General features: G+C 43.9%; 1 protein-coding gene across 1 annotated transcript in view; it reads left to right on the top strand.

Moving 5' to 3' along the window:
* The window catches only part of pdia5 (protein disulfide isomerase family A, member 5), a 48,384-nt gene that overhangs the window by 14,132 nt on the left and 19,671 nt on the right, over positions 1-14,581 (top strand). Inside the window, exons 2-8 of the mRNA XM_071538853.1 lie at positions 503-629; positions 3,142-3,229; positions 7,267-7,350; positions 7,495-7,540; positions 8,695-8,787; positions 9,871-9,931; positions 10,601-10,668. Of these exons, the coding sequence (XP_071394954.1) occupies positions 503-629; positions 3,142-3,229; positions 7,267-7,350; positions 7,495-7,540; positions 8,695-8,787; positions 9,871-9,931; positions 10,601-10,668 (567 nt within the window). The remainder of the gene's footprint in view (positions 1-502; positions 630-3,141; positions 3,230-7,266; positions 7,351-7,494; positions 7,541-8,694; positions 8,788-9,870; positions 9,932-10,600; positions 10,669-14,581) is intronic.

Genomic DNA, 14,581 nt, shown 5'->3' with positions numbered 1-14,581 from the left:
TCCAATTCTGAGTGCCGGCCAAGAGATAGGGTAGGCAGCCAGTGCCCTTGGCCTCTGTTGCCACTGTAGCTTTTTGATTCATGGTGCAGTGGATTACTGTATTGTTATTGCAAGCCTGTAGCCTCACTCAGTCATATTCTGAACTATTGAACACCGCTGTATTCTGAACTTAGACCACTTAGACGTTGCCTTGTTAGATGGCCTACAATGTGAAAGCACCATTTTGATGTTTACTAATGTGAACGTTTTGAGTTGCTCTGTATATTTTCAGAGACCTGAAATGGCTCCGAAATCATTTCTGTAATTGGCGACAGATCAGCATTCCTTAGAAATAATTTTATAAAAATATGCAGTAGTGAAAAGTGTGATGGGTTGATCCCCTATGCAATGCTTTGTGCTCAGACAGCTTTCTCTGAAATCCTCAACTTGATTTCTACCTCTTGGCATTCACACACGTGAGGACTGATTTATTTGTAACTGTTGTGTCTGTGTTTTTCACCAGGTGTGGCTGCTGTCAGCGTTGGAGGCAGTGAAGGTGTCTCCTCTAATAGAGAAGGTCAGCGACCACAAAGACTTCAAGAAGCTCCTCAGGACCAGGACCAACGTTCTGGTGCTCTACACCAAGACAGGTTAGGGAAGACAGGCATCCGCCCATATCCATTATTTGCTGGATAGGGCTATAGATTGTGCCTTAATGTCACAAAATCTCTATATCATAACATACACCTATTTAACAATAACTGTCCAAAATGTGCTTTTTTTTTGTATTTTTATATCAAATTCCCATTACTTTTACTTCTTGGAAAACAAGGTATTTTTAGCGGTTACATCATTATATATCAGTAGGCGTGTAAAAAAATTACAAGCAATCTCCCCCTCTACCGTACCCATCATATAACACCTGCAGCTTCACAACTTTCAAAATGACATGAGCGGTGGTGTACCATTTTTTAAGGTTGCCTCTTGGTGGCTAAAATGTATTCATTTTGAAGAATCCAGAATTTGTCACAGTGTGAGAATATGAGTGAATATAGCATTTTAGAACATTTGGACAGTCCCTCCCCACCCTAACATCCTGTTTCAGCTGGAAATTAGTCAAATTACAGATGCAAGACACCGTTGAAATGCTGATTTCTTGTGACATGAATTGTGCTTGAATATACAGGTGGTTGCACCATAAGATCCAAGCAGTTCAAACACAGAAATGGACATTTTCACATAGCCGGGGAAAGAAAACAAAATAGGCATGCATTAGGGCTGCACAATTTATTTTGTCAGTAGTATATCACAATTTTTGCTTCCACAATTTATAATTGTACAATTCTACAATTTTAAAACTTTTCTTTTCATTCCTTTTGATCACCCACTGCAATAAGCAAGATGCAAAAAGTGCAATCAATTAGTTTTATTTTCCTAAAATTACTTAAAATAATTAAGTTTAAAAATTGGGATCACATTATCTTCCAAAATAATATGGATAATCGTTTTGTGCGGCCCTAGAGCATAGAGTTTCAAACAGACAATACACAGTAGTCTCTTTCAGTAATGAATTTGCAAGTACTAATGTTATAGAACTGTAGAATAGAGAAAAAGCTTAGTGCGGTCAAACAGAGTTGTAAACCAGCATTTCCTCACAACCAGTAGTGAAATCACCCCCCCCCCCCCCCCCCCCCCCCCCCCCCCGCATTTTAATTTCATTTTCATTTGCATATCTCCGGCGAGTAAGAGAAGGAGAAGAGTGCACTCAGCAGGCTCGTCGAAGGAGCCGCTTACTTCTTCAGTCCATCCGTGAACGGCCCCCCTGCCCCTGGATAAGCAGCAGAAGGCTCTCAAAGCCCCACAGCAACAGATTTATTTGTTTCATAATTCATGGCCCATTTCAGCCCGTGTTAGGTCATTGGATAAGGCTTCCACGTATCGAGCGCTGACTGTGATTGATTGCTTGCCGCGGCGTAGCGTAGCATTCCTTCTCCAAAGAGGCCAGAGGTTCCCCTCCTCTTCACGCAGGTTTCCCGCGACGCTGCTTCAACTTCCTCCCTACCAACCCATTATCTGACCGCAACTTGATGCATCACATTCATTCAGCCTCTGACCTATTGCAGTCAGTCACACCCCGGTTGAGTTTTGCTCTAGTCAGCACCTATCAAACATTCATAATCAGCCTATCAGAGACTCTGCTCCAGAGTACGAAACTAATATCTGCTTGCATCCTGCTCCATACATGGTAATAATCTGACGCTGAACTGCCAGATGTTTCTGTTACCAACCCAGTACAAGGCAGGACCCCTGGGAGTCATGGTAATGCCCCTAAATCTAAATATAGCCTTGGCCTAGAGCATCCAGAGGAGTTGTTCTCTCTCTGCGCTGAGTATAACAAGTGTAGCCGGGGAGGCGGACATAAAAATGATGTATTGTGTTACACAAGGACTAGAATATTACACTTTGTTTACTTTACTCGCAGGAATCCGCTTTGTTTGCCATATCTCAAGAAATTCAGTAATATTGCAGTGTGTTGTTGTAGCTGGTACAGTTTATTGTGGAATAGTTTCTCTCGTTCTTGCGCTCCTTTCTCTCAACAGAGGAGGCAATTGTACAGCTAGGCTATATTTTCCCTCTGACACGGTAGATTGTGCAACTCTTTCCAACGTTCATGAACTCTCCATGTTGTCTCTGTAAGAGTTCAGTCCAGGAGAGCTCAGAGTATGACAGTATACAGCGTGCAGCAGGTACAAACTATAGTTCAGACAAAAGTAACCACTGTGCTTCACTGTACACTAAAAGTTGGTCCGATTCAGCCATCATGGAGACTTTGTGTCAACACATAATACTCCCAGCCCTTCCTTTGCCACGCTATTGTAAGATGTTGAAAGGTGATGTAACTTTAGCCCCCTCCCTAAAACCCATCCAGTGAAAGGTATTGGAAGACACATCACTCCCACATGTCCCATCACTCCCCCCACTAACCCAGTGATCCCTCTCTCTGTCACTAGCTATTGAACACCGCTGTAACTCAACCCCTTTTCCCCATCCCCCTGTGTTTGACGTGGCAGTGCTCCCTGTGTCTCGACGTACGGGTTCGTCCCGAGCTGCTGAATGGTTTTTGTTATCAGGCTGACCACAGTATATTCTCTGTGTCCGCAGCTACATCAGGGGACTCCCAGCTGAAGCTGCTGTCAGATGTGGCTCAGACGGTGAAGGGCCAAGGGACCATCGCTTGGGTCAACTGTGGGTAAGTAATGGGATGATAAAAAATAATCATGTTCTATGACTTTTTCCCCCTCCATCATGCCCATTGACTTGCCATCTTCTTAACATTACAGCGTCCATTGTCCAAGGAATTTTTTGACAGGGGATATAAAGTCAGAGCAATTTACTCCTCCCCTGAATATCTCCGCTGCCTTCCGTCTGCACAATTTATGGCTTTTCCACCGGGGTTTAAATGGCCTTGTTCCACTGGTCCTTTTGTACGGGCGAAATTTGACAGGAGCCCCACTCAGTTATTGGAGCTATTGAAGATGTGCTTCTAATATGTCATATCTCTTTATATCATTTGAAAACCCCTTTGCTTGGTTTTCAATCGCAGTCCAGGCTGTATCTTCAAGTTACAATGAAGGCGCTCATTAAATGTTGTGTGGTGTCTCTCCGTCCTCTAAAGGGCTGAGTAGAGCAAAGAAAATGGGCGATGCTTTATGTCTTTCTTTCTGTGTGTGTCTGTGTGTGTGTGTGTGTGCGCGTGTGTCTGTTTGTTTGGTTTTGGTTGTATGACTCCTGGAGAAAGTGCAAAGTGTGTGTTGTAAGCATCACTGATTAGTATCAATTATGTGGAAAACTCTCCGTCTCCACTCTCCACCTCTGTCCCCTGAAAAGCAGTACAGCACATCTGTCACATGTCTGTCTGCAGTACATCTATCTCCAGCCCACACTTTGGAAATGTTTGCATTAAGCAGACACGAGATACTCCCAAGGGACCCACAGGAATTGTTTTCCCTAAGCACAACTTTGCTTTGCTCCCTACTGATCTGACTTTGACTTGTTCTTTCTGCCATTCCTGGTGTTCAGTCCCAGTTATTTAGTTATTTATTTATTTTATACCTGTCAACCCATCAACCACATGAACCGTCTTCTTCACCGGAGAGGAAAGAATGCATCAAAAAACAGGAAACTGTAAAGAAGTCGGTATCTCCCCTCTGACGCCTGGCGCTCATAACAGCGCTCACAATCTCTCTCAAGCTTGTCCGCGATGGAAGACCTGATGGACAAAAAGGAAAAGAATCCAAACTCAAACCAAACTCAAGGAGTTGTCAGAAGTGTTTGTCTCTTGTGAAAGACACGCCGTGATACATGTCCTTTTTTCTCTGTTTACTTTTAGACTCAGTTTCCATTTTGTCTGGTTGAATATGGTGTCATCTCTCTTTTCCTCCTCCAACGACTCCTTTATGCTACAGAGTGTGCTAGTGCTAAGTAGAGATTTATCGCGAGCTACATACAGCGCCAAATTCCCGCCAGGGGAGCTAGAGTGAGCTGGGTTCATCGCTGCAGGACACAGTGATCTGGTGCCAGCCTCTGTAGCGAAGCATTGTGCTATTTGGCATGTTCCTCCACCATCTCAAATGGACCAGCTCCAAATCAAAGCTCCAGCTGAGAGCTCATGGTGGACAGAGAGAGAGAGAGAGGAGAGCGTGAAGCACAGCGTGAGAATGGTCAGCCCTGCCAAGGAAGAGGGCCACCAAGGCCAGGATGACACACTTTGAACAGATGACAGGGACCTGAGTGCTGGCCAACTGGGATCCACCAGGGGAATGGATGATCTCATACAGGAAGGGAGTAAGGGACTGTGCTGGCCCGGCAGCCTGCTGCGATTCCTCTGGAAACATAAAGCTCATGGTTGCGCTTCAGTCTGCGAAGGGTAAAGATGACTACAACTTGCAGTCTTTTGCACAGCTATGGTAACAAGCATGATCCTGTCTAACTCAGTGGGCAGAGCATGGCACAAGCACCACAAGGATAAGGGTTTGTGTTTTGAACAGGAGTGGTATTAATAAAATGTAGGCTTCATCCTCTTTGCATTAAGAATCCGGCATTAATGCCTTAAGCAACTTGAATGACTCCAAGTATTGATGCCAACGTTTTTGATTTTGCATTCATTGGCCTGTTTTTTGTCATCTCAGTGACTGCATTGTGTTGAATATCATCATTTTTCTATCTACCCGGAACATTGTGTCTTTCTCCTATCAGTACTTGATTGGCCAATAGTTTGCCTTGGCTAGTGCTGCTGAAGAATCACCTTGCATCTGCTGTGGCAGCTTACAGATTTCTCTCCACACCTCATCTGTTTGTCAGCACCCTGTAACTTCCCATCAGACTTTTTCTCTTTCCTCCGCCTCTCCTCATACCCTCTTGCCTCACCAACCATAGACCCCCTGCAGACTACAGAGTGGGGCTGACGCATCGTTTGATGTTACCCCTGTACAGGAATGCACGCAGCACCCACTGTGATGGGGAATTGTGTGAGTTCTTCCAGTGGACAGGCCTGTGATTAGCTGCCATTCACGGCCTTTCTCTCTCCTGTGCTGAGCACATCTGATTAGCTTGTGAGTCATTCTCACTTCTCCAAGGCGGAACCTCCCATTGGTGCCATGCCTGAATACTGTTTTATACGTTGATTCATAGGAATAGCAGTTCAAAAAGATAACGTGCAGCTTATTGTGGTCTGAGTCAGTTGTACTATATTTCTGGGAGCACTGTGAGTCAGAGGCACCACATTCCATTGTGGTGCTGACCTGTGCCTATGTGTCGGCCTGTTCACATTGTCTACCATTGTCTAACCACCTGGTGGTTATCAGGACAGCACAGTGCCGCTCAGTTCAGTCCGGAACATGACCAGGAGTGTGAAAAGGCATTATTACGACTTGCCTCTCTTTACTTACACCTTAGAGTCTTTATACACATCAAAAGTTTTAATCTATTTTATATGTCCATCATCATTATGAATTGTTCTGTTGTACTGTTCATTCTGTCTAGTTTGAAAAGTTAGTGTACAAGACCAGTGATTCCCAAAGTGGGGTTCGTGGACCTCCAGGGGTCCTTGACAAGGTTCCAGGAGACCGCCAGCAAGATGAAGAATAGTTTAATTTGACTGTTATGTCACTCACTAGAGTAAAGCACAATGAGTGAATGTGTAAGGATGACTATTTTGATCAGATTTTTGATTGGATTCCTTGGAATGCAATCTTCTCGAGTGGAGATCCGTGGTCTAGAGCTTATTAATTTGGGGTTTCCTTGTCTTGATAAAGTTTGAGAACCCCTGTACTAGGCATTTTGAACACATTCTCACCTTCAGACTCTTTGTCACCTGTGGCAGTGTTTGAAGGAGTTGGAAGCCGCAAACTGGCTTTGAATCGGATGACTGCCTCTCATCTCCCAGATACGACGTGTCGGGGTCACATCTGCTCCACGAGTACCCCAACTGGTGCCATCTGCCTTCATGAGTCAGCAGAACATGGCATTAGACACACAGACATTACCTGAAATACTGTCTGTCAACACCTACGCGCATGCATTGAAGGTGCACACACACACACGCAGACTGCACGCTTTCTCAGATAATGTAGAACTATACAGGACATATATTTGGCTCATGGTGTGTCTTGGCGCTGTAATTGAATTCCATCTCTTTGAATTTCTATTAGCATCGAGGCTTAGCTCTCCAGAAAAGATCTCTCTCTATCTCTCTCTCCCTCTCTCCCTCTCTCCCTCTTTCCCCAAAGCAATGCATATTTTTCCGCTGTGATTATTATAGAAGAAGGGAAGTTAAAACCGTCGATAGAGCCTCACCGTAGGAAGTGTGAATGTGTAGGTGGCTCGATGCGTCTGTCTGTTTGTGTTACCAAACATGGCATTTTTCAATTACAGAAACAAGCCTCTTTATATGATCGAGAATCTGTGTATGCTGACGTGTTGTACAGTACAGTTTGTAATCAGCATTGCATTCCTTCTGCAGATGTGTGTGTGTATATATGAGCAACTAATCAAGAGAGTCTGGTTTATGTAATGTTGTACATCTAATTAGGATGAAATTTTAATGCAGTCATGACTTCATTTAGCCAACTCTCTCTCTCTCTCTCTCTCTCTCTCTCTCTCTCTCTCTCTCTCTCTCTCTCTCTCTCTCTCTCTCTCTCTCTCTCTCTCTCTCCCTCTCCTTCTCTCCCTCTTGCGCTCTCTCTCTCTCTCTCTCTCCCTCCCTCTCTCTCTCCCTCTCTCTCTCAGAGATACAGAGGGTCGTAAACTCTGTAAGAAAGTGAAGGTAGACCCAGGCTCCAAAAGCGGAGGAGCCGAGCTCCTGCATTACAAGTGAGTAACCAGAAACTCAGCTGTCTGTCAGACACTTTCCACACCCCAATGCTTTCTGGAAAGTAATGCGGTGTTCACAGCACAAGAACCGTGTTCGGCATTTACTTCTGGTGTTGTGAGCACTGTGCCTGGTGTGTCTTGCAGAGATGGGACATTCCACACAGACTACAACAGGCCCGCTACATTCAAGGTGAGTACTCAGCCGCGCTCTCACATTCTTTACATGAGCTCTTAGCTCAAGTGCAGCACAATCAGTCTCTTTCTGCCTATGTATGGGAACCTCTTCACATTCATGGTATTAGTCGTATTGGTAGTCATTACTCATATTAGTCCCCCCCGGAAAATGAAAGTAGTGCAGCTGTTTTCATTTGATTAATTCATTCAGTTAGATAAGAGCACAGTTTCAGTTTGCCTGCTAACTGTCTTGATTAAAATCTTCTAAAATGTCTTCTTCTGTTGGTTTATGAGTGCTTTATAATGCAAGAGCCCAGTCATGAAGGAAATCAAGGCACTTATTGCTCCTTTGTGTTTGACTGGTTGTAAAGGCCTCTGAAACAGCATTTAAATGGTAAATGGACTGCATTTATATAGCGCTTTTCTAGTCTACCGACCACTCAAAGCGCTTTACGACAATGCCTACATTCACCCATTCACACACACATTCATACACCGATGACGGCAAGCTACCACGCAGGGTGCTGGCACAACCATCGGGAGCAATTTGGGGTTCAGTATCTTGCCTAAGGACACTTTGACATGCGGACTGGAGGAGCCGGGGATCGAACCACCGACCTTCTGATTAGTGGACGACCCGCTCTACCTCCTGAGCCACAGCCGCCGCTCGCCCCTTGACATTTGGGCCATGATGTGACACTAAAAGTCTCCATTTAAGCCAGCACATAGTAATCCTAATCAAATTAACTTCATAATAATTATCTATTCGGCATGTGTCCACACTGTCATTGTGATAGCGCTGCTGAATGGTATATCTCCTGCTGTTGACTCCGCAGACATATGGTTCATTATATTTGTGTGTAAGCTTTACCAAGCCCATTACCAAACACTTCCCACAGGTAGGGAAATAGCTTTGACGCCTCTTGGATGAAGGCGCACGTTAGTCTATACGTGCTTCCATCTGTCGCAGCCCAGAGCTTCGCCTGCTCTAAATTCAGAAGAGACTTCTCTAAAGCTAGCGTAAATTGTCACCAGACATTCTATTGTTTACACGATGATCGCGAGTGGATTTCGGTGCCAGCGACGAGTTGTTACATGATATAACTGTTCCTTTTGTTTAAACGCTTGTCTGCTTTTCCCTCTCTTCTTTTCTCCTCCTCCTCTTTCCAGTCCATGGTTGCATTCTTAAAAGACCCGTCCGGACCCCCGCTATGGGAGGAGAACCCCGAGGCGAAAGACGTCGTCCATGTAGAGACAGAGAAAGTAAGTTGAGACACTGTGCCACCGCAGCACTCCCACAACCTCTTTTTGGCTTTGGCTAAATACATGTAAAGAAGCTTCCGCTGCACTTTGACTGTTCATTGGAGACATCTACATTAGAGTTGATGTCCAATCACGGTGATGACAAGACGGCGATGAAGCGCATCATGTGATGTAGGGTCCACGTCTCTCCCCTCCTGCTGAGGGGTTTGATCAGCATCTGAAGCTGACGCAGCACGTCCAGCCTCCCCAACTCAAAACCCCCAGACATAAAAGCATCAGATCAGGGCTTCATCATCAAAGAGCTGCGCGGGCACAGTTCATAAAGTCTGGTAACGCAGCACTCTCCTCATAGCCCAGAACCATTTCCAGCGCTCAGACAGCACTCCAGTGGTCAGGTCGGGTGACACTTGTATCAAAAACCCTGGCACACATGCTAACACACTAAGACACACACACAGGAGCACACCCTTTTGAAAAGGCCTCTAATTTAACGAACACCAGTACAGTCGGTTTTCCCCTGCTCGTCTACTCATGCCTGCAGGGTTTTTGGAAGGTGTCAACAAAAGATTCTGCTGAATTTGAGTTTTCCCGGAAGTAGCTGAGCTCATGAAGGTGATGATGAGGAAGAGAAACTAAGGAAGATGCGGGGGGAAGATTCTGCCACACTACAATAACAGGATGGAAATGTCTACCTGCTGTCCAAAGAAGAATGTCTCTTTTTTTTCTTTGCTGATGTGATGAGTCAGTTTATATCCTGACTATAATAAGATGCTGAAAATGCAAAGGTGATGGTAGTTACTGCCTACTTATTTTAAAGCTTCTGTGAGCTAAATAGAGAGATACCTTGGAAAACTTGCCTGGAACAAGCTCTGCATGAGGAATCGGGCCGTTGTGTGTCATCAGTAACATCAAACATCAGGCATTAGTTCCCTTTTACTCACTAATGTTATTCTAGGGGTATGTGGTTGTGCACATTGCGCATTTAGGCTTGGGGCCATTTTATGTACTGTACGTACTGTTTGTTCACAAACTGAACCTTATTATTCATCCTCTTATCCACTCTTATCTCTCATTCTCTTTAAGGACTTCAGGAAGCTGCTGAAGAGAGAGGAGAGGCCGCTCCTCATGATGTTCTATGCTCCCTGTGAGTCTTTCATTATCACTGTTGTTCAGTAGCTCTGAGGCAGCCGGGACAAGTGGTGCTCTTCCCACTAGGCGGCTGAAACAGGTTGTGAATGGATGAAAGTCAGGAGGCAAGAGGTACCAGCAGGAACTGGTATTACCCAAAAAACACAAAATCAACTCTATGTATAAGATGCCTAAATCGAAGAGAAAGCATGCCTGGAATAGACTGCCAATACTACACTACCATAACTGATACTCCAATGCTAGGATCAGATGGTTGGAATTGTTTATGTAAGCAATTTCAGCATTAGAGTATATGTTGACATTGATCTGACCAGGCAATCGTGAGACATATTCTCATCTTTGAACATACTGTGCACTTTTTTATGATGCGAGAATGTGACAGGGCTTAGCAGATGAGGGTTTAATTGTATTGGTCGGTTATTGCTTAATAGTAAAAACTGTACATGGGGTTTTATGTGTTAGAGCTTGCTCAGTTGATGGTCATTGGTTTTCAATACATCATATCTCTCACAACAGATACCACACAGCAAGCTCCTATTCATAAGAAACAATTCCCCTGACGGATGAAAATCTATTGTCGCTCTTATTGATGCAGTCAGAATGGTGGGCCCATTGAGTTCCTCTGTAATGACTTCTGTTATCCTCTTTTCTGTTTTGGGGGCAGGGTGCGGCGTGTGTAAGAGAATGCAGCCCATCTTTCAGCAAGCAGCCACAGAGACCAAGGGGAAATTCGTAAGTCGGCTAAATTCTATCTTGCACTCTTTGCCCACTGACCTGTGTCCGTCCTGCACCGATGTTCGCCCATTCGCCTTGTCTGAGATGTGGCAGGACCGAGTGTCTCAATGCTGAATGGTTGGCTATCCATATGGCAAACTTGAGTACAGTCTTTTAGTCTGGTCTAGATGATAGCTATCCATGTTTTCATTTCCTGCAAAGCTTTTCCTTAAGTATAATACGTCAGCTACTTCAGCTCGGTAGAGTTTGATTCAGCAGCGTAATAACCCATTGATGGCCTTTAAGCGCAATCCGGTAGCCCCGATTTCCTCTCTGCTCTCCTCTCTGCTGGAAGTGAATTATACTGTATCTGTGTTTTGGCTCGCATTGACCCAGCAGCACAATTACTGCAGTTCATCTAAAAGCCTACCAATCTTGCCTAGCTTTCTTTTTCAATGATTTTAGTGCATTACAGTTTTGTATATAATCAGTGGTGGTATCAGATGTTTTTTTTTTACTTGTTGCTTAGCTGTGTGATCACTTACAGGATAAGGCCGGTGTTTTTTAATGCATTGCTTACCGTCAACAAATCCTATGAAAACTAGAAGGGCACTCAGACCTCTACCAAGGTTCGTGCTATTATTGCTTGTTCGTGAGTCGGATCCGGATCCGCTCCAAAATTTAATGGGTCCCAGCAGCCACAGAACTCCATTGTATTAAAAAAACAATTAAAAACACGTCACAGAGCCATGCCGTTGCTCTGGGCAGCATATTTCATCATCGCAATGCACCGGGCCAGCCGACTTTTTCCTCAAACAACTTAATAAGCCGGCTGTAAACATTTTGCGATCTCAGAAAAGTAGTTCCGTAGCACCGAAAATAGTCCCGGCGTAATGAAGAATTTGTTCCCATTTGAATTTGATTTGGTAATAACTACAACAGTCTGAATTTTCGTGGTAACAGTTAGCGATTTTTAAAATTGAAACTATGTCTTTGTGAGCTGTATTTCAAGGTTTTTAGCTTACAATTGGAGCCAATGACTTCCAGGGTGACGGCTAAAAACGGTACGTGGGAAGCCAGAAAGTAACGGGAGTAGAGCAAACGCATTGTTGATTTTGTTATTTTCATAGGATTTGTTGACGATAAGCAATGCATTAAAAAACACCGGCCTTATCCTTTAATGCTGGCCCCTACAGACACAATTATAGGATAAAGTCCTTCCAGTTGAAGTTTACAATCTCTGTATGGATTAGATGCCACTTTAGACTGCCCATTCTTTGTGTTTCCAGTCTTGCTCTTCCGCTCACTTTGCCTTTCTCTCCTGCTTTCATCCTGTTTCCTCTCCTCCCCGCTCTCGTCAGTCCCCTAAAGACCCGTAGTGTGATTTTGCAGACAGGGAGTACAATGGAAAGCAAACTTGGAGAATAAGGAGGGTTTGGTTTCCAGCTGTTGAAATGGTTTTTCAGCCGCACCGGAGAGATGCGATTGCAGATCGATGGCCCATGGGAGACGGAGCCCCATGCGATCGGCTAGGCAAACAAAGGCCGCGTGTTCATAAACACTTGTCGTCAAGCACCGGAAGAAGAGTCTGAGGGGAGAAGGTACTGTACAGCGAGAGCCGGGAGAGGCAGCTGGCCAATGAGACAATGAAGTAGACTGGCGCGTTGTTTGCCTCACACGAAGCAGGAAATGAATTGAAAGATAATTGGATTCATTTTTGTTTGATTTTCGAGCAGGCTTATGACTAGTGAATATTTAAGCCCCCTCATTTGGAGATTAACATAACATAATGGCTACTAGCGCCCCTGCACAGAAGAGGTGTGTGTTAGTATGTGTTAGTATGTGTGTGTGTGTGTGTAAGAGAGAGACAGGTGTGTGTGTGTGAGTGTGCTGGCTATTGCAAGAGCCCGATAGCGGTGTTAAGAAGCGAATATTTGATTGCTGAAACAGCGGTCAGCCAAGTCGTCGTGCACATTTCTCACCACTCGTCACGGCTGTTGGGAGGCGTAAATGCGATGTCTGAAGTGTTGCATCTCATCAGGCTGGGGTAGCTGTAAGCCAAGAAACTCTCAGCTCTAGGGTGGGGAATTGTTTGGATTTCATCATTTCCAATTCTGCATGTCAATTTGATTCATTATTATTTCTTGATGCTATTTTTGATGAATTAATGCTAATGATAATTTTGTGAAATATGTTTATATAAAAAAAGCAACTGTATTTTAACTTTTATCAGTATTTTGTTGAATACGTTTAGGCCTGTAATGGTAGGCCTACTCTCTTTTTAGAGAAACAGCTATCAGCCAAATACTAATATGTTCATAATAATAATAATACTACTGACTTTGATTGCCTTTATTTTAATATAAAACATTCACAAATACAGTAGACAATTGGTCTACAACACATATTAAACTAATTACATGACAAAAGGATCTTGTTAATGCTCTTTGCCCACTCTAAATAGGAGACTCAACGGTGGAGGAGGCATATAAAACCCTGTACCAAAACTTGTCACCATTCCCTGACATTCCTCCACTCTCTAGCTATTTTTCCTTTTTCACTTAAAACGAACAGTTACTGTGGTCCCCGAGGGGAAGTCTGGGAAGTTGCTGCTTAATATCTGAAAGAAATCAGTATTGGTAGAATATATGCGCTCATGCTGATCATTTATTTTCTTGCAAGCAATGGCAAAAGCGTGGGTTTATTTCACTGTTAGCTGTGTCAAAGCTGTTGGGTGTAACTTTACCTGAGGATGAGTCATATCCAGGGTATAATGTTGGGACTGGGAGACCACAGCACATCGAAACCACATCCATCCTTAAGGACTTCATATTACACCACACTGGAGCCAATGCTCCATACTGAGGTGTTGCCTCCCTTGTAGGAAATCACTTTTCCACATGTCTAGCACTTAGTAATGTTATTTTTCACCATCGCTATTCACAAAGCCAAACTTGTCCGTAGCCCCACCTAGCCTTGCAGAAGCAGGGGATAAACACGACCAGAAAGAGCGGAAGGCAGACAGCACATAGGAGACTCCATATTAATGCCAATATTAAAATCCACTATTCATAACTTTTCCTGTATTCTGACAATAAATCCAACATCTTTGTCTTATTCTCTGTCACATATTTTGATGTTATTTTTGAGAAACAAATGCGTGACTGTGAAAATCCATTGGAGTGGTTGTCTTAAACCACTCCAACGCTAACAGGCTAACTACGGCTAATGAAAGCTGGTCACATATTGTGACGTTAGCATATATTTTGCCATATTTTTGCTCTATTTTTGGCGAGTTTGTGTATTTCTGATGCAGACAGAAATTCTTGACCATTTTCAAAACTGGTTAGACAAAGGAGGCAAAGACTCTGCTAATGTTAGTGTGCTAGCTATTGTTTTGTCTTTTTGACTTCACAACTCCTGGCCTGTTAGCATTTTGTGACTTTATGGTTGTGCAGTTTTCTGACAACAGAAAGGTAACAGAAGATAAGTCAATGACAACACCTGTTAGATGTTATGTAAGTTCTGTTGAAAGTCAAAATAAGTGTCACCAGACTAAGTGGGAGGTGACAGAAACTGAGCATCTTGGCATCTTACTTCCAGCAGTGAAAACCCCTTCCCCTCCCCTCATTTCCAGGTTGGAGCTCCACTCTGCTTCTATCTTTAGCCGCAGTCAACACAGAAACAACCAAACACACACGGTGGGGGAGGAGAAACTTCAAATTGTATTTTACGGTTGATTTGCTTTTTATCTGTTGGAGAGGCGAGATAGAGTTTGATATCATAAGTGATCGTGTTTCATCACAGCCCACACTTCAACATCCATTATGCCCACAACGCCTTGTTTGCTCAGTACATTCTGTTTCCTTCCTTGGGGTAATCCATCTTTATATTTTTTGGAGCTCTCTGATTAACCACCAGCCTGTTGCCA

Source organism: Centroberyx affinis, unplaced genomic scaffold, assembly GCF_046629955.1.
Source record: "Centroberyx affinis isolate AG114_WGS23_722 - 3 ecotype Tasmania unplaced genomic scaffold, CSIRO-AGI_Caff_v1 ptg003356l_1, whole genome shotgun sequence".
Classification (NCBI taxonomy): Eukaryota; Metazoa; Chordata; class Actinopteri; order Beryciformes; family Berycidae; genus Centroberyx; species Centroberyx affinis.
This window is presented reverse-complemented; position numbering and strand designations above follow the sequence as displayed.